Source organism: Capricornis sumatraensis, chromosome 19, assembly GCF_032405125.1.
Source record: "Capricornis sumatraensis isolate serow.1 chromosome 19, serow.2, whole genome shotgun sequence".
In the NCBI taxonomy this organism is placed as follows: Eukaryota; Metazoa; Chordata; class Mammalia; order Artiodactyla; family Bovidae; genus Capricornis; species Capricornis sumatraensis.
This window is the reverse complement of record NC_091087.1, coordinates 39,485,853-39,504,333: the sequence shown is the minus strand read 5'-3', so window position 1 is coordinate 39,504,333 and position 18,481 is coordinate 39,485,853. Positions and strand designations below refer to the sequence as shown.

At 57.8% G+C, this 18,481-nt stretch overlaps 1 protein-coding gene across 2 annotated transcripts in view; it reads right to left on the bottom strand.

Annotated features, from left to right (window-relative positions):
* Nucleotides 1–4,318: 4,318 nt before the first annotated feature.
* Nucleotides 4,319–18,481, bottom strand: part of PSTPIP1 (proline-serine-threonine phosphatase interacting protein 1) — a 43,110-nt gene continuing 28,947 nt past the window's right edge. For both annotated transcript variants that reach the window (XM_068991233.1, XM_068991234.1), the window contains 12 exons: nt 15,209–15,243; nt 14,877–14,983; nt 13,111–13,173; nt 12,402–12,500; nt 11,501–11,546; nt 10,512–10,591; nt 9,867–9,965; nt 8,736–8,832; nt 8,113–8,203; nt 5,809–5,864; nt 5,483–5,616; nt 4,319–4,551 (listed from right to left, as the gene is read on the bottom strand). In XM_068991233.1, coding sequence (XP_068847334.1) covers nt 4,420–4,551; nt 5,483–5,616; nt 5,809–5,864; nt 8,113–8,203; nt 8,736–8,832; nt 9,867–9,965; nt 10,512–10,591; nt 11,501–11,546; nt 12,402–12,500; nt 13,111–13,173; nt 14,877–14,983; nt 15,209–15,243 — 1,039 coding nt within the window. In that variant the 3' untranslated portion in view covers nt 4,319–4,419. The remainder of the gene's footprint in view (nt 4,552–5,482; nt 5,617–5,808; nt 5,865–8,112; nt 8,204–8,735; nt 8,833–9,866; nt 9,966–10,511; nt 10,592–11,500; nt 11,547–12,401; nt 12,501–13,110; nt 13,174–14,876; nt 14,984–15,208; nt 15,244–18,481) is intronic.

The following is an 18,481-nucleotide window of genomic DNA, read 5'->3' as shown; positions in this document are numbered from 1 at the left end:
ACACTGCTCCAGGTCTGAGCCACCTCTGTCTCTCCACTCAGCTGCTACCATGCTCACCCTGGTGTGTAGCATCAACACAGAGCAAGCAGGACCTGTGTGCAGGCTCGGCGTGGGTCGGGCCTGGGCTGTGGAGTCTGGTCGCAGTCAGCAGACAGGTTCTGAGGGACCACCCGTGTCAGCGCGTCATGGCTCTCCCCTCCCTGCTTAGACACTGCTCTGGATCTGGGCTACCTCTGTGCCTCTTGGCCGAGCTTTCCTCTTGGCCAGGATAGCCCCCGCCTGGGTGTGGAGCTGCTTTGTGGAACAAGTGAGGTCAGAGCTGTTGTTCAGCTCAGGCTAGGGTGCATACCAGGGTGGTGGGAGGAAACTAGTCAGAGACCTTTGTGGTTTCAGTCTGCCTTCTGTGCCCTGCTTCAGGGATAAGCAAGCCTGTGCTTGCTCCCCGTGAGTGGGGTCCAGGCTTCCCACAGCCCTTCTGTTTGTACCATCAGCCCTCCAACCAGCCAGGGGATCTCATCTTCCTGGGGTACCCAATATGGGGCTGGAACCACTCACTCCGCAGGGAGGATCTCTCTCTGGGCTCTTGTGAGTCCCCTCCCAGGGCACGAGTCCCGGCCTGATCACTGCTCCTCTCTTCCTACCTGATTCTCTGTGACTTTCTTACAGCTGTGGTTGTGCAGGAGTCTTTTCCCTGTCTCCAGCTGGTTTTCAGTGAGCATTGTTCCACCTGTGATGTAGCTTTGATGTGCTTGTTGGGAGAGATGAGTTCCGCACCCTCCTACTCTGCCACACTGATCTGTTTTGGACACTCTGGGCCGGCCTGTATCTTTTCTTCCCATCCAGGAGAGGAAAAGAAGTACATCAATGACTCTTAGCTAGGCCCAGGATATTGTCAGAGCTGTTCAGCCATTTGTGTCTCCTGGATTTCCAGTTTGTATCCTCTGCCCAGTTGGATTGGTTGGTTTGGGTTTTTTGTTTTTCTTATGAATCTTAATAAACAGTTAAGTTTACTTGGGAAACTTTTCTGTGAAACTCAGTGTGTATTGCTGTTGTGGTAATGGGATTATGTGCGTGATACATTTCCTAATTGGTTGTTGTTGGTGGGTAGGAGTCCCTGCTCTTTGAGTACTTGATCTTATATGCTTGCATTTCTTGAAAATAATTTGTATGTCCCGTGTGGCTCTTCATTGCAGTGTCCCTGAGATTTCCTGAGGGTATTGTGCAGGCCCTTACAGAAACATCCTAAGTTTACCTCCTGAATACCTTTTTGGACAGTGTTGAGTGTATGGCTAGTTGTGTTGACTATGTTGACTCATACCCTGGTCATGTCTCTTGAATTTATCCACTGAAAGCAAAATGGATATGAAAGTTACAATAGCAAGAAAAGAGACCTGTTTATCTTTGTATCCTCAACACCATAGTAGTCAGAGTGGATGCTCAGTATCTAAAATCAGTCACTATGATGCTATAAGAAGTTGGTTTTTGAACTTTCTTTTTGCAGCTGAAGTACCCATTAGAAAAGTTCTCAACCCTGGCTGCATATTAGAATCACCAGGAGAATGTTTGAAATATTTATGCTCAAGCTGAGCTGGCAGAGAATTGGATTCAGTTTGACTGAGATGGGACCAGAGCATCAACATTCAAAAAAAAAACTTGTTAGGTGATTCTACTCAGCAGCCAAGGCTGAGAAGCACCGCTGGTCCCATAGGTAGACTCCACCAGTGGAGTTTGAAATTGTGTGGGGCTCGCCTTCCCCTCCCTTTGGCCCCTGATAGGGCTTCATTGAGCACAGTTTGAAATCCCTGTGGGCTTGGTGCTGAGGATGGGGTGCCCACTTGCTGGCGGTGACCTTGTGCAAGGCTTGGGCTGCTGCTTCACGTGCTAGAAGGGAAAATAGACAGAGATCGTGGTTCAGCCAGACGGAGCCTAACAGATAGCCCTGTGCTGAGGTTGCCCAGCCTGGGAATAGCTGTGGGAGGGTGGTTGGAATTAAGTGTTAGACCCCAGTGGTGATTGTGTCCAATCCGGCCAAGAAGCCCATTGCTTCTCCTGAACTCCTACTTCTCCTTTACTCCTTGTCACTTTCAGGAAGGAATTACTGACAACTACAGCTCCCCCGAGGGCATACTAAGATGAGGATGCTATGCCAAGCCCAAAGTTACTATTGATTACAGCCAAGGTTTGGAGGTGGTGATCCTTTTTATTAAAAATGATCATCTCATGCTTTTCATTAGCACTTTTAATGTCTAATTTTGAAATTTCCAAGAATAGCAATTTATACAGGAGCTCATTGCACCCATCTTGGCGATAATGGTACTGAGATCCAGAGAAATTGTACCTTGCCTAAGACCACACAAGGAAGCATGAGTCTCGATTTCAGACCCTGATGCTCTGACTTCAGGGGCCATGGTTTTCCTATCTGTTCTGCTCCATTTTTCCTGTGAGTAGCCCTCTGTCAAGAAGAGGGGTGCAGTTATTTATACACTCCATTACCCACACGCCGACTCCCTCTTTATCGGTCACCATCTCCTCTGCTGGGAAGGCTGTCTGTCCAGCTGAGGTTGTGACCTGGTGCACAGAGAACGGAGACTGCTGCAGAGGCAATGAATCTGACCTCAATTCATTTGTGGGTTTCTTTCTCCCTGCTATAAATTGTGACCCAAGAGTTGCTCTCAGTTCTGTTCCGTGGCTGCCAAAATGACTGGAGGGCGGGCCCTGTTATCCGACACTCATTACCCATCACCCTCCAGCACTGTAGACACTGCGGCACCTGTCAGGGCTAATGATAAATATCTAGGCCAGTGGTTTTTAAAAAAGATCTTTGTAGTTGAATGGAATGCTCAATCAAGATGACAAGGTATTTTCAAGGAATAAGTCAAGCACTGAAACCTAGGGCTTTCTCTTTTTTTCTTTCCTCTCGGCTGCTCCTGCATGGCCTGATGCCAGTGGCCAGTCTGCTGGGCTGTCCTGCCTCTCCTGGGCCTTTGCTCAGACTGTGTCCCTGCTGCCACCCTGCCTCCACCTTCTACTGCACCTGAGGAGGGGAGTCGTTTCATCTCCTTTCTTTCTACTCTTCCCATTCCTGCCTCACATCCTATAAGTTTCCAAGTGTTGTTGATGTATTTCCCTCATCCTTCCAGAATTGCTCTCCAATTCAGTTGCCACTTCCTGGACAAGCCACCATCATCTTTGTGTTGGCCAGCCTGCACATGGCCTCCTGGTCCCACTCTTGCCCTACTTACTGTCTGCCTTGTATCAGAGGGCTGATAGTATCTCTCTGCAGCTTCTGGGGTGAGTGAGCTCTTTGACAACACCCCTTTATCTTAGCACACCCCCCCCCCATTTTCAAATACAGTGTCATTCACACGGAAGTCATTAAGATACCTTGCTTGATTGAATTACTTCTGACAGGTCTTGTATCTGGCTGACCTGGGCAAAGCTTCTGGCTGCCGGTTCTCACTGGCTTTCCTCCACATTCGCTCCCAGGGCCTTAGGTGTGGTGTGGCTGGAGCAGGGCTTTGGCAGGCCTGGGGCAGCGGTAAAAGTTATGCTTCTGGGGCCCAAAAGAGAATGGCCTGAGAGCATCAAGCACAGAAGAGGAGCTTGGCCACCTCTGTGCGCAGGGTGGGCCTGTGTAGACCTGGGGCCCCTGCCTGGTGGGATCTGCTATGTTTGAGAAGGAGTGGCATGCAGCTGGGTCAGGAGACAGTGTGACCCAGCGGCCTGCAGACCCCCCTTACCAGACTCTGCACCACGGCCCCTCTGCCTTGGCAGACTGTCACCTGTTTCTTGCCTGGAGCTAAGCTTGCTCATCCCCAGAATGTTCCAGGTGTTCCCTCCTCCCTGCGCTCACACACCGGCCTGTCCCAGTGCTCTTCCCTGCCTCGTGTCCTGTCTGCTGCTGCCCTGCCCTAGTCCCCCTGCCCCTTGGAGGCCTGCTCTCCCCCATCCTGGCTCTCGTGGGCTTCTCCCTGATCCCTCCCTGACCCCTCCCCCGTCCTCCCTGACCCCTGCTCCCTCCTCCCTGACCCCTCCCCCATCCTCCCTGACCCCTGTGGCCTTCTTGCCTTGGCAGCTGTGAGTGTGTCTCCCTGGCAGGGACCCTGCACTAGGGTACCTCCCCATCCCGAGCAGACCCGGCACAGACCCTGCTGGAGCCTCAGTGATGACACTGCAGGTGGGAAGCTCTGCTTTCCTGGACTCCTCCCTCCTTTACCTCCTCCCAGTGGAGCACTTGGACACAGATGCCAGGAGGAAAAAGAGCGCTCCTTTATTCCCTGTGGGAAAGACTGCTGGGGAGCAGCTGGCACCTTCCCTGAGGGCAGGCTCTGTCTGAGGCCCCCCACGAGGCAGGGGGTGGTAGGGGCACGGCTGGCCCCACGGGCAGGACAGGTCCAGGGAGGGGCTTCTGTCTCTTCCTTAAATCTTCTCCAGGTAGGAGCCAGGGACAAAGCCACGCTGCCCGTTCCGTTGTACCGTCCACCAGCCATCCTCCCCTTCCAGGATGACCTCCAGGATGTCCCCCGCAGAGATATTCAGCTCATCGGAGTTCTGGGCAAGAGAAGGAAAACACATCTGGCTGAAGGGGCCTGCTGGGAGGGCCTCTGGTCAGGCTACCCCCCAGGCAGTAAGTGTCTCGCAACTAGGCTGTCAGCTGAGACATGGCGGCCTCCTGGGGCTGCAAGAGAAAGCCACTCCGGGCTAGGGCAGCCCTGAGAGACCAGCCTCTTGTCCCCTCGGTTTGTCACAACCTGGGGCTTCTTCCCTGGCTTTTCCTCCAAGCTGCTCCCTTCTCCCGCTCCCTGCCTGAGACACAGCAAGCTAGCAAGTCAGGAGCAGGGGTGTTTGCTATTCCCCAGGACAGCCAGCCCTTGTCTTGCAAGCACACCATCATTCTCCTGGGCTGTGCCCCCTCCCCAGGGCACAGGCTTTGGGAGTCAGTGTAGCCAGCCAAGCCCCAAGGAGATGCCTCAGTCCCAGTGGATCTGGGGTCCAGCTCTGTACCCCTCGCCTCAAAGCAGGGACAAATTAGAGTCTCTGGGGGTCTGGGCACAGCTGCCCTGTGGCTCCTTGACTCGTCCTCCCCTTGTGGGCTTCCGAAAATCAGCCGTGCACAGCTGAGGACCTAGTTCCGACCATGACTTGCTCTGGGCACCCATGGTCATGGGGAACAAGGCCTTTACCCACGGATGCAGAGCCTGCCCCTCAGACCACTTCCTCAGGTAGCTCCAGCTCCACCAGCTGGCTGCACACATGCATAGCCCAAGCAGTGCCCACACCTGCCTGGACACCACATGACCCAGGGCCTGGTGCTGTTCATGAGCTTTCATTCAGCAGGTGTGCACCAGGCCCCTCCTGAATGCCAGGTGCTATTTTAAGGGCACCCACCCCAGCACCCTCAGAGTGCATGTGCCCACATGTGAGCACAGCCTTGGGCATGCTGGTGTCCACGCAAGAAGGAGGGGAAGGCAGGGGGCCTCACCTGGGCTGTGTAGTCATAGAGTGCCCTATAGTCCTGGCCTGGCACGGTGGGGGGCCCTGGCGCCTCCTGCACGGCGATGGCAGCGTAGACACCCTCATTCCGGTCAGGGGTAGGAGTCAGGGTCTCTGTGGAGGCTGAGTACAAAGTGAGGCCTGGTGCCCACTCCTTGCAAAAATCAAGGCCCCCCTGGCTCACAGCATCCCCAGACTTGCTCAGCTTCTTCCCATCCCCCAACCTCCCAGCTGTTGGAGGGCCCATCTGTGCTAAGTAGGCATCCTCTTCTCTTCCTTCCCCCAACCAGGGTGACAGTTGTCACCCCCAATTACCCGCAGAAGCCGCTGAAAGTGTGGTCTTGGGACTTCCGTGCAGCAGCCCAGAAAACCTGGGGGCAGGAAGGACAGGTGAGTCGGGGCGGGGGGAGCGGATGAGGCAGGGAGCCCGCAAGGTGGGCCCTAGCTTCCGGGCACAGATGTGACTTATGGGGTGCCCCTGGGCATGAGGGCTCCCCAAAGGGTGGGCCCAGTGGCTCCTCCCCGGCAGCACTCTCCCAGTCCCCTGCCCTGTAGCTGTCTTCTCAGCACCTGTTCCCTGCAGGGCCACACTGGCGGCTCTGAGACTTCTGTGCTCCAGGGCCTGGGCCCCACACTGGCCAGACTCCTCTCCAGCCTCCCCACAGGCAAAGGAGCTGCCCCCTAGAGCTCAGCCCACTCACACCCTGCTGGGACCTTCACCAGCCCGGCCAGCCCTGCTACTCCCCGACCACACAAAGTGGTCGTCCAGGAGGAAGTGTTGGGCTGATTCACCCCCTTCCTCTGTGCTTGGTTCAGACCTGGACTGAGCTAGAGTTATGCAAGTATGTTGAATAAAAGAAAACAAATGTGCAAGAAGCAAGAGGCAGACACTGGGGCACCTAGTACGGAGGCCCGTGTGGGTGCCCTGAAGCAGAGGTGCTGAGAGCTTACATGAGTAGAACCTACCTTCCCGGCCTGGTAGGTTCAAGCTAAGTCTGCAAAGACTCAGCTTCACCAAACAGAGACCGGGTGCCAGGCACGGCCAGCGACTGGGAGAGGAGTGCAGAGGTGCAGGTCGTGCAGGCAGAGGAGTCTGGGGAGTGGAGTGGACCAGTTTGGGGTGTATAGGAGACAAGACTGAAAGAGGGACGAGGCCAGACACCGAGAGGTCTTGAGGGCTCAGGCAGGGGCAGGGCCTGTAGGAAGCTGCCCTGTAGTGCGAGGTGGGACCCAGAGACCTTTCCTGGGCAGTGTTTGCAGAGCTGAGGGTCCAGGACAGAGCACATGGATAGGCGAGTGTAGACTTGGCAGGCGTGGGAAGGTCTGATGCAGACTTGCCCTGCCAGGGAGGGTTAGCCCAGCGGGCTGGGGCTGGAGGCGCCGCGCCCCGCTGCCTGCCTTCCCAGGGTCGTCTACGCTCTCAACTCCATTCTTCCCTCCACTCACTTCCCCTGCCTCTCCCCAGCCCTGCCTGGCTTCAGCTGCCCCACACAAGGGTCCCTGCCTGTCCTCTCCAGCAGCCAGGCCTCCCCTGCAGGACTGCTTTCCCTCTTTTCTCTCGTCCTCATCAGGCCCCTCCTCTCTCCTTTCTCGGCCCTGCCCCCAAGTGAGCTCTTCAGACCTGTTGTCTAAGTGACCACCTGTGCAGGCATCTGGCCCTCACTGGGGGTGCAGGGAGGTCCGAGTCTCCTGTGGTTTTGGTGTGATAGTGAGGGTGGGAATGCCCACCTCCTAGGGTCCTTGCTGTCTCATGGTTCCTGGAGGAGCATGCCATGGGGCCCACAAGCCTCAGAAATAAGCCATCCTCAGAGGGCCAGAAGCTCTGTCGCCTCCACCCCCACCCACGCCCACCTTTCAAAGGCAGGGCCTCCTCTGCACTAGGTTGGAGGGAGAGAGGAGGTCATGGAGGCCTGGGGATGGGGCACAGGTGCCATGCGAAGGCCACGATGCTCCTTTAGATGCCCACAGATGGGGCACTTGGGGAACTGGCTGGGGGAGTTGGAGGGTGGGTGCACCCTGAGTAGGCTATGGTGCTCCCAGGGGGCTGTCATCACAGACCTGAACCAGGAGGGTCCTAGGTCTGAGTCTGCCCCCAACACTCACAGGCCCTGGGCCTAGAGGAGGCGTGTGAGTTGTGCAAGTGACACACTGGGGCCTGACGCCAGGACCCTGGCACCTACCACAGCCAGGCCAGGGAAGGGGGCTTGGAAAAAGCTGGAGAATTCTCCAAGAGCGCTGGCTGCAGGGCCCGCTCCTCTGCCCTGATCCTGTGTAGCAGCTGAGGGGCCTGACAGTCCAAGGCTCCGACCAGGCCAGCAGCAGAGCTCAAGGGGTGAGCCCTCCTGGAGTCTCCCAGCACAGTTGCTAGTGAATAAGTGGGGTACGACTGTTTCGTGCCTGGCTCCCCTTGGGCTGAGGGTGTCCTGAGGCTATATTGAGTCTGTCTTGTCCCCCAAGAGTGCCCCCCACCTAGACATTGCACCAGGCACACAATAGGTGCCCAATAAATACGTGGGGAAGAGCCAGTTGCAGGAGGAGGGGCTGGCCCTTTCTTGGCAGCCCACCTCCTCCGGCCCTGCTCTGTGTGTCCCAGCCGGCTGGTGTCCAGCAGGCACTCACCTCTTTATCATGCCACAGGACGGCTGGACGCCAGGGCTGCTGGACAACGGGGCCACCTCCCGATTGTAGTAGTTCTGGTAAGGCACCGGCGCTGCAGGTGACAAGTGCGAGAGGCCCAGGCTGACGAGGGCAGGGCAGAGGGTACCTGTGCCCTCTGACACCCCATCCTCTCCCCCTCCAGAGACCCAGACCGGGACCTCACCTTCCCATCCTGGCCCTGGCCTGCCCTGGTGCTTGAGGAGGGGGCCCCCTTTCACTTCCCTGAGAGATCCCACTGTGGGTACCACTGAGACCGAACGTTCTAGACTCAAGATTTAGCGGTGCCAAACCGTGGAGTGGAGTGGGGGCTCTGAGGCGGCTCCTGCCTCTCCCTACCCCTGTCCCCCCTCGAGTGTTACAGTGTCCTAGGCCCTGCCTGTCCCCTCTCTCGAGGAGGCAGCACATTAAGGACCCAGCCAGGGGCCTGCTCTGTCCCTGACCTTCCCCTGGGCCTGGCACCCAGAAGGGAGCTGTGAGCCACCCTGCTTCTGTCCTGGCAGTTGAGGCTCAGAGAACCCAGGCCAGGCCTTCCAGGGAAGGAGGACCTGGACCCAGCAGCCGTGTTGCCCACAAGCAGGCCTCACCTGGGGGCTCGGTGCCTGTGCTCTTGGCCTGGATGAAGCCGTCAATGTCGGCGTCCACACTGCAGCCTTCCAGCGTCACCCGCACCTCTTCGTAGAGCTGGGGGTGGGGGGAAGCAGAAGCTGAGGGGCCAGGCTTCACCTGGCCCACATTATCAAGCCTGCCCCTCTCTTTGGGTCTGAACCCTGACCAGAGGCCTTGAGGTGTAACTGCCCCAGGCCTGCCTGAACGGCTAGAGCCCTGGCTGGCAGCTTCTCCTGTTTCCTGAACACCTAGTGTGTCCACATTCCTTTTCCATCCTCTATGGAAGACAGGACTTCCTCATTTATAGATGAGAAAGCTCTGGAGAGTGACTTGCCCAAGACCACAGAGCAGGAAGTGAAGTCAGTGCACTGGGCTTTGGGTCCAGCATGAGAGGGTTCAGAACTCATACTCCCTCCTCTGCTACAATGAGGCCACCAGGTGGGCTCAAGTCTTTTGAGGGGAAAGCCCCCAAAACTCCACACCCGTGGGCAGAAGGGATTAGGCAAGTAACAGTGGTGGGTCAGGGAGTCAGGGCAGAAAGCGACCGAGCGAGGGCTGCATCAGCAGAGATCGAGGCCCCTGGCAGGGAGGTGGCCACCCCTTTCTGCTGAGGGGGGCCCACCTGGCACGAAGAGCTCAGTAAGGCGGGGGAGCCAGGACACCCTAGAGATGTCTGGGGACAGAAGAGGGACTGAACCTCGGCTCCTGCAAGCACCAGGCCTGGAGCAGGGCAACCCAGGGTCCCCCAGCCTCTGCAAACCTCTGAGGGCCTGGGTCCACCTCCCCTCCCCTCCCCTTCCCAGCAGAGGGAATAGAGCTCTGGGGCTCTGATAGGAGAGCTGAGGCCTCGGGGCGAGCAGAGAGGGCAGATGCCAGGGTAACCACAACGCACGTCTTCCAGGCCAAGAGGCCGTGGCCTGCACAGTACTGAGCTCCCTGTCGTTGGGGCCTGGGGCAGAGGCTCGGTGCTGGGCTCGGAGACCCTGAGGCCAGGGCTCAGGCCACAGAGGACTAGGTCTGCTCATAGGCTCAGGAGGACCGGCCTCACTGTCGCCCGGAGGCTGCCCTCCCCTCAGCCCTCCCCTCTACCCCCTGCCCTCAGCCCCCACCTCATCGTCCTTGACGCACTGCATGGAGAGCTGGTTGCAGTGCACCCACAGGGAGTTGCGGAGGATGGTCAGCCGGTCAAACTCCTGCAACTGGAATGCCTGAGGAGAGATGGGGTCACAGTAGGGCTGGGCCAAGCCGGGCCCCACCCACAGCGCCGCTGGAGTTGACCAGCCAGACCCGGCCTGCCGAAGCCAAGCCTAAAGGAAGCCTAAAGGCTGGGGGTCCCCACCCCCACCTCTGTGCCAGCCCTTGAGGCTTCTGGGAAGTTGAACTGCCTGTGGGACTCTGCCCCCTGCCCTTCCCCAGACCCTACCACACCCCTGGGGTGTGTCTTAAGAGAAGCACTGGACCCTGCATCCTGTCTCCCAGGCCCTGTTCATCAGCAGAGCCCAGGGAAGCTATGGGTTCTGTTCAAGCCTCAGTTGTGGCTTCAGCCAAAAGGAGCGAAGGATGCCTGCCTGCCTGCCTGCAGAAAGGGACTCCAAGCACAAAGCCAGGCAGGGAGCTCCCTGGGGAGGGCCTTGGAGTGAGTGGATGAGTGAATGAGTGAAGGAAGGCTGGCTTTCCCCACTGCGGTCCCCTCTTCCCCCACGAAGCGGCCGGAGCAGGGACGGGCATTAGCTCCACACCAAGGGGTCACTCACCTCACAGGTGGCCCGGTGCTCCTGCTCCCACTCATTCCGCACCCTCTCCAGCTGCTCGATGTTCTGCCTGTACACCCGCTCTGGAAGCACAGGGGTCCTCAGGGAAGCCAGCCCACCCCTGTGCTCCCTCAGTGCCCTCCTCCTCCCTGGAGAGACCTGCCCTGGCTGCTGGAGCCACAGATGAGCGCTTGTCAGGGCCCCTCACCCTGGTACCGCTCCTGGAGAGGTGCTCAGCGCCCACTGTGTTCCAGCTGCCTCGGGCTGGGGCAGAGCCTAAGGTCAGAGTCTGGGCCTCTCACCATCCCACCTTCCAGATGAGAAGCTGAGGCTCAGAGGGGGTGGCCCTGGAGAAGGATGAAGGGGAGCTTTGGGAGCTGGTGGGCTAGGAAGCCAGTGGGCTTGGACCGTGAGCTCTGTGACCGCCAGCCAAGGGAGCCTCTGCCTGGGTGTTGGGACAGGCGGTGTGGCAGAAGGCAGAGCTGTGTCAGCAGAGATGAGGGCTCTTGGGATCTTCTGGCATTGGGAGGAGGATAGAGGAGACATATGCCCAAAGAAGGCTGTGATGTGTCCCAGTGTATATGAGAGAGAGAGAGAGGTGTATGTGCAACGAGTGGGCCTGTCTCCCTTGATCAGTGGCTGTGAAGGTCCTCAGCCCTGGAGCCAGACGGCTTGCATTCAAATACAGTTATATTGGCTGTGTGACCCTGGGCAAGTTAAATAACCTCTCTGTGCCACAGTTTCCTTACCTGTTAAGAGAGGGATAGTAACAGTGAATACCTCATAGGATTGTTGTGAGCATTAGTAAAAACATACAAAGCACCAAGAACAGTGTTGGCAAATGTGAGAAAATGAATTTTTCATTTTACTTGCATAAGGAAGCAAGAGTGAGGAGCGTGGGACTGTGTCCCAGGGTGGAGGCAGTGTGCTGCCGGGGGAAAGATGTCCGGGCTGCCCACCCCCTAAGCTGAGGAGGCGGGCCAGCCACGTACCTGCCTCCAGGGCTGAGTCCTTGCACTGCTTGGCTTTGTTCTGGCTCTGAGAAGACAGAGGGAAAGCGGCACTGAGGCCCGGCCCCGCGCCTCCCAGCCCAGACCTCAGTACCCTGGCCTCCCTGGGCCTCCCTGAAGGGCCTCCGTCACATGGGGCACCTCCCGGCCACCTCTCATGGGGCAGGGAGAGCAGACGCGAGCCCTGAGGGGGCCTCCGGAACCACTCCAGCCTCACCCCACAAAGGACCACAGGCTCTTTCCAATAAAATAGGAATAAAACAGAAACCCGGTCATGCAGACACACGTGAAAACTAGACCTGGAGACCTAGAGCAAGCAATGCAGACCTGGGGCTCTACAGCCACTGCTGGACCTGCTGGTTGGGGCTTGGGCTCTGTCCCTGACTTGCTGCCACCAACTCACCTGCAGGCCCCTGCCCTCTCTGGGCCTCAGGTTTTCTGTCTGTGCAATGGGCCAAATGTATTCGGGGGTCCTGGGGGCTTTGATATTCCCACCCTGGCCAAAAGGCCGGAGTAGTCAAGAGCTTGGGATCTGGACAGCCTGGGTTTGGGGTCCTTTCTCTGTTCCTGCCTGGCTCTGAGACCTTGGACAAGTCACTCACCATCTCTGGGCCTGCTTCCTCTCTGGGACATGGGCCTACTGAGCCCTTCTCCGAAGGGTTGGGTGAGGGTTAGCGTCTGCCCTGTGGGCTCTGAGCCTGGGCTGCAGTGGGCCTGCTCTGAGGAATGGGTCGTTGGGTGCAGCCTGGAGTCAGCAAAGGGGATCAAACTGACTATCTAGACCTTGAGATTCTAGGAAACCTTGCCTGGGGGAGTCTGCGGCACCCCTTCCCGCCCTGCCCCCAGCCCCATGAGATTGCCCAGCCTCGCTGACTGCACGCACCTTCTCCACCTGCTTCTGTTGACCGTTGGTGCTAATGCGCTCAAAGGCCTGTTCAGCGTCATCTGCATCCCGGCACTTCTGCTCATACGTCTTCTTGGACTGGGCGGGGGGGAGGGAGGGGGCGGTGTGGAGGGGCGTGACTTGGGGGCCCCAAGGTGAGGCTCCTGAGCCCGACCTCCCTTCTCCCTGTCGGGCTGTAGATGGAAAGGGGGCCTCCACACCAGGGACAGAGATCTTGGGGTCTGGAATGGAGATGTAGAAGGGAGTCTTGTTCCCAGGTCCCCTCTCCACTGGGGACAGTGTAGCCTGGTCCATGCCCCCGCCTCTTCAGAGGTGTGGTCACGTCAGACCACCTGCAGGGCTCAGGAAATGCCGTGTTTCATCACGATGCCAGACCCTGTGCACGCGGTCCTTTCAGACAGCTCAGGAGTCCCTTCTCCCTTCACCTGCGGAATCCCCAGCTGACAGCGTGTGTGACCCTGTGGACCACTGTCTGAGACTGGTTGCTTACCCATCAGTTAGAAGCACCACCCCCCAACAAGGGTAGGGGGCAGAGCCCCCAGGCTGATCTGCATGGCACCCTGGAAGCCAGTGCGCCCCAGGAACCTGACAGGCCGCTGTGCCTGTTGCTGGATAGAAGCCTGAGCCCAGCCCTATCCCAAGGCTTCTGGGATCCACACCCCAAACACAGCCACCCCTCCAGGCTCACCTCCATGGCCTTCTTGTGGAGCGACAGCTTGCTCTTCTGGACACGGTCCATGACAGCCTCGTACTGCAGGGGACATGAGGCTCTGAGCGTGGGGCTGTAGCCTCAGGAGGCTCCCCTAGGCCAAGAGGATGGGGTGTCCCTGGGAGGAGGCCCAGGCTCCCCTCCTGGCTCTGATGGGGCAGTGACGAGCTGCCCTCCCCCTCCATCAGCCTGCTCTCTCACAACTGCTGCTCCCAACAGAAGGCTAGAGGAGCCCGGGGCATGGATGCACCCCAGGTATCCTCTCCCTGCAGACCACCCCACCCCCCGGCCCAGCCAGGACTTGGTCTCTAGCCAGAGAATACCCAGCCTACACACACACATGCGAATGCACACACACTGCCCTTCACTCACAAGCCTCTGTAACCACGCATAGCAATCACACTCGTGGGAACCCCAGCCACACTGTAGAAGGTGTCATTCTGTCCAAAATAGCTTTCGCAGACATCACAGCCTCACTGGCCACAGGAAAGCTTGAAATAGCCATCCTGGGGCCTCAGAGATGCTCTGCAGGCAAGTCCCAGCTCAGAGAGGTCACCTGCTCCAGCATCTCAAGGCTGGGCTGACTTGTGGGGTGGGCTTTGAGGGCCCACTGTCTGCTCAGGAACCCAAATTTAGAATCCCGAAAGCCTCAGGCCCCAGTTGGACAGACAGGGAGTATAGCCACGTGAAATTTCTGCAGTCAGAGCCACTCACTGGAGCCGGCACCCTGCCTGTGCAGACTGAGAGAGGGCCTGGTTCTCCGTTGGGTCCCTGAAGCTTGGGAGGTGGACATAAGTGTCCCATCCTGCAAGAGGGAGACTGAGGCACAGAGAGGGCAAGTGGCTTGGCCAGGACACCCAGCCCCAGGCTGGCCCCAGCCATGAACTGTTGCTTTTTTTTCCCTTCACAGGTCAGTTGTGTGGAAGTTTCCATTTTCAATTCTTTGGACAGTGTACAAAGATGCTCCCTCTCCAAGCAAGAAGTGTTTCTGCGTGCTGACCTCTCCCACCTGTCCAAGTTCCACCCTCACCACTGAGGCCCTGAAAGGCTGATCCTATGTGCACACCTGCCTTCCCAGAGGGCCACATACTCAGCCAATCAGAGAGTCTCAGGCTTGGGAGGGGGCGCTGGGACACAGAGGGTACCAACCCCACCTCTCATCCAAGCTCTGCTGCTTCTCTGACAAGTTGCCTTCAGTCTGTTTATATACCCCCCACAATGGGGACCTCACTTCCTTCCCATGCATTGAGGGACAGCCAACCCCTGTGAAAAATACCCTGGGATGTTAGGGCAAGCTCAACACCTCCCATTCCCCACAAGCTCTGTCCACCTTGGCCTCAGGCAGCCCTGCAGAGTGGCTGCAGTGACTGAGCCCCCGGGTCTTCCTTTCTCCCAGATAAGCAGAGTTTCTGGTGACTCCCTAACTTAGGTTGCCTTCTTTGGATACTCCCAAGTTGTCGAGTACCCTCCATAGCCTGCTGTAACGGGGTGATCGAAAAGGCCCATGCCCTTCGCTCTTGGCATGAGACACCTCAGTGGGAAGAGCCCCAGAGGGGCCTTCAGGCTGGAGAGCCAGGCCCTGGTTCCAGCGCCCGGCCTCTGTCCACACTCTTCTCTCCTCCAGATCACCACCACCCCCGAGCCTGGGGTGCTGCCCTGCCCTCCATCATGAGGACCCAGCCTCCACTGCCTCCGCAGTGGCCGCTGCAGTCTCCCACCGGGCCCATCCCCAGCACCCGCCTCACCTTCTTCCTCTGCTCCTTCTGCCTCTCACGGAACTCCTCCAGGCTCCGCAGCTCCTCGCGCAGGGCCAGGGCCAGCTGGATGTGGGAGCTGCCCACATTCTCCATTTCTGGGGGCAGAGTAAGGACACTGGTCCCTGGCATCAGACCTGATGGGCCCCAACCAGTGACACACTCGCCCCTGCCTGGACCAGCGCAGCCCCAACCCCACAGCTCGTCTCTGCCACCAGCCTCAGTTCCCAACCAGAATCCACTCGTCTGCATTGGTGGTGATCTGCTGTTCCCAGAAGATCCTGTCCCCTTGCAGCCCAGGGTGGGGAACAGGCGGGACTTACGCTGCTTCAGAGAGTCAAAGGAGGCCCTCAGGGAGCTGCAAAACAGAAAGACCAGGGTCGGTAGAAAGACCAGGGACTCCAGGGGGACCTGGAGTCCTGGCTGGGCCCAGGGACTTTTATTTTGGTGGGAGGGCCCTGGGTCACTCATACACGCTGACCTAGACCCAAGGGACCTTCACTCAGCCCATGACCACTGACTCAGAACTCAAGCTGGGATTTCTGGAATGCAAAGCGCTCTCTTTGGAAATTACAAAGCAATCCATGCCCAATACCGCCCCCCCTCCCCCCACCAATGCTCTTGGCTTCTGCACATCTTCAGGCCCTCCCTCTCTCCCTGGAGCCCCTCCCCCATAGTCCTCTCCCAGGTGAACTGAAGCGGGAGAGGGTGGGGGGGGGTTCAGACTTAGCAGGGGGCCTGAGGACGTCTTGAAGGGAGATGAAGGGAGGCTATAGGGGAAGAGGGTGACAAGCAGGGCAGAGGTGCTGAAGGGGAGAGATGTGGGGGCCTTCGGGCAGGAAGAACGGGATGTACAGTTGAGTACAGCGAGAAGCTGAGGGGCTCCCTGGTCCCTGGCTTGGTGGCTGAGTGGATGGCAGTGACACCTCTGAGAGGGCCCAGGAGAGAATATGGGGAGTTACTCTGGGGTGCACTGAGCTGGGGGTGCTTGAGAAAACACAGTAGGAGGCATCAGTCTGAAGCAGACATGCAGGAGCTGCCCTCTCCAGGGAGGACACCAAGGAGGAAGCAAAGGGAAGGAGGTGGCTAAGCATGGGAAGCGTGGAAGGAGATGCCCGAGGGTAGGGTTGTCAGGTGGCGTAAATAAACATACAGGACACCCAGTTAAGTTCAAATTTCAGATAGACAACAAAAGCTTTTTGAATATAAACATGCCCCATGTAAAATTTAGAACATACTTACATTTTTTAAATATTTGTTATCTGAAGCTTAATGGGACAGTCTATATTTTATCTGGCAGTCCTGCCAAGGAGGCTGTCACCCAGAGAGATGAACAGAGGTGAGGTCTGAGCTAAGATATGGGAGCTCACTCAGGACCCACTCCTGTCTGCTGCTGATGGGTAAGGCACACCTTGGTCAGAACAGGACTGATGGGAAAGTGCCTCTCCCAACCCATCCGCTCTCCCGCACAGGCCTCTCTGAGGGGCGAGCTCCCCCTCCTGGCAGAGGAGGGAGGTGGCTTGGAATCCCAGGTGAGGAACCTGGCTAGAGCCTCCTGCCCTTGACTCCCATGTGCATTAGAAGCAGACCCTGGAGCCAGATGCCTGGGTTCATTCCAAGCTGCGCCACACAGTCTCTGTATGACCTTAGACAAATGACCTAGCCTCTCTATGTCTCAATTTTCCCATATGTAAAATGGGGATAATGATATCACAAGAAAAATGGTTGTGAGGATTAAATGAATTTATATGTATAAAGGTCTCTTAAGACCTGGTACAAAGTAGATGCTTTGTAAGGGTTGCTGTCATTATGCCACCCTCCTCTGAGCCCACATCTGCACACCCTGACCAGTCCTGGGGGTCCCCCAGGCCCCTGAACCTGATCTGAGCTGTACCTCCCAAATGCCCCACCTAAGACCTTACCACATGCACCCCCCTCTTATCAGAAATGCCCACTGAATTCACCTTCGGGTTGGAGGCCTCCCCCTGAAGCAGCTCCCATAGAGTGAGCTCCCCTCCTGTCACCCGCTACATCCCTGTGGGCTGATGGGCGCCGTCTCCAAGTGCGCAGAGACAGTGTGCGGGGGCTGCAGTCTGGCTCTGAAGCGAGGCTTGTCTGCTCTCAAGGGTAAAATTCTCTGCCCCTGACCATGGCCCCTTACCCAAGGAGGCAAAAATACGCTGCCGCTCCTTGCTCACCAGGCCACCCGAGGAGCCAGCGCCAGTGAGGCTGATGGTGGCTCAGAGGGTAAAGAATCTGCCTGCAATTCAGGAGACCTGGGCTCGATCCCTGGGTCAGGAAGATCCCCTGGAGAAGGGAATGGCAACTCACTCCTGTATTCTTGCCTGGAGAATTCCATGGACAGAAGAGCCTGACAGGTCCATGGGTTCACAAAGAGTGAGACATGACTGAGCGACACGCATGCGCGCGCACACACACGCGCCAAACCTTGCCAGGTGAGGCGTCCTGTCACTGGCTGCATCCCTGTGCAGAGCAGCGTGCCTGCCCCCTGGTGGCCATATGACCACATGACACCCAGCGATACAGCTCTGCCCACCCCCGCCTGCGTGCCTGTGAGCGCGCGTGCTATGTCGCTTCAGTCGTGTATGACTCTTTTCAACGCTATGGACTGTAGCCCGCCAGTCTCCTCTGTCCACTGGATTCTCCAGGCAAGAATCCTGGACTGGATTGCCATGCCCTCCTCCAGGGGGTCTTCCTGGATCAAATGGCAACTCACTTCCTGGATCAAACCCACGTTCTGTTTTGTCTCCTGCGTCAACAGGCGAGTTCTTTACTACTAGCAAGCACCACGTGTGCTGAAGACTCCACCGACTCCACCCGCCAGAACCTCCTCACCGTCCTTGCAAGGCAGGCTTCATAAGGGGCTCCCTCCTCCCACGGGGACTCAGGAAACTGACCAGCAGCAGCAGCAGCACCTGGCAGTCCTCAGAAGCACAGCTTCTCCGGCTCCACTGCTGTCCTCCGGGAGCCGAAGCTCAGAGGCAGGGCCCAGCCCACTGTTTCAACAAGCTTCCAGGCGCTGCTGATGTGCATTCCAATGCTGGCCTCATTATTTAACGCTGGCAACTCTGCCAGGCAGGGAGGCCACCATCATTAGCCCCATTTCACAGATGAGAAAAACAAAGGTCAGAGAGGTGAAGAAACTGACAGTGGCTACACAGCTGGCAAGTGGTGACGCTTTCTGCTTCTCACCAGAGGAAGGAGGGGTGGTGGCATGGTCACCCCACTTGCCTTGGTAGGGGGTGGAGAGGTCAGGACTCTGCCAGAACCGACACTTTGCCAGCGGGTACACTTCCTTCTCACACATGCATCTTCTGCCTCCGTCGACCCATTTACAGTTAGAGCCGCTCTAGGCCCAGCACGGCCAACTCTCTACACCCTGTCCCTCACCCACAACATGACTACATCCTGCCCAGACCCCTCCCAGAGGCCAGGGCCTGCAGCCTACTGGTCCTCACCTCCCTTTGGACCTCACATCCCACAGACACCTGAGTGTCCGAAACCGGGCTCTTCACCCTACAAACCTGCTCCTCCTCCAGAGCTCCCTTCTCAGCAAAGGCACCGCCACCTACCAG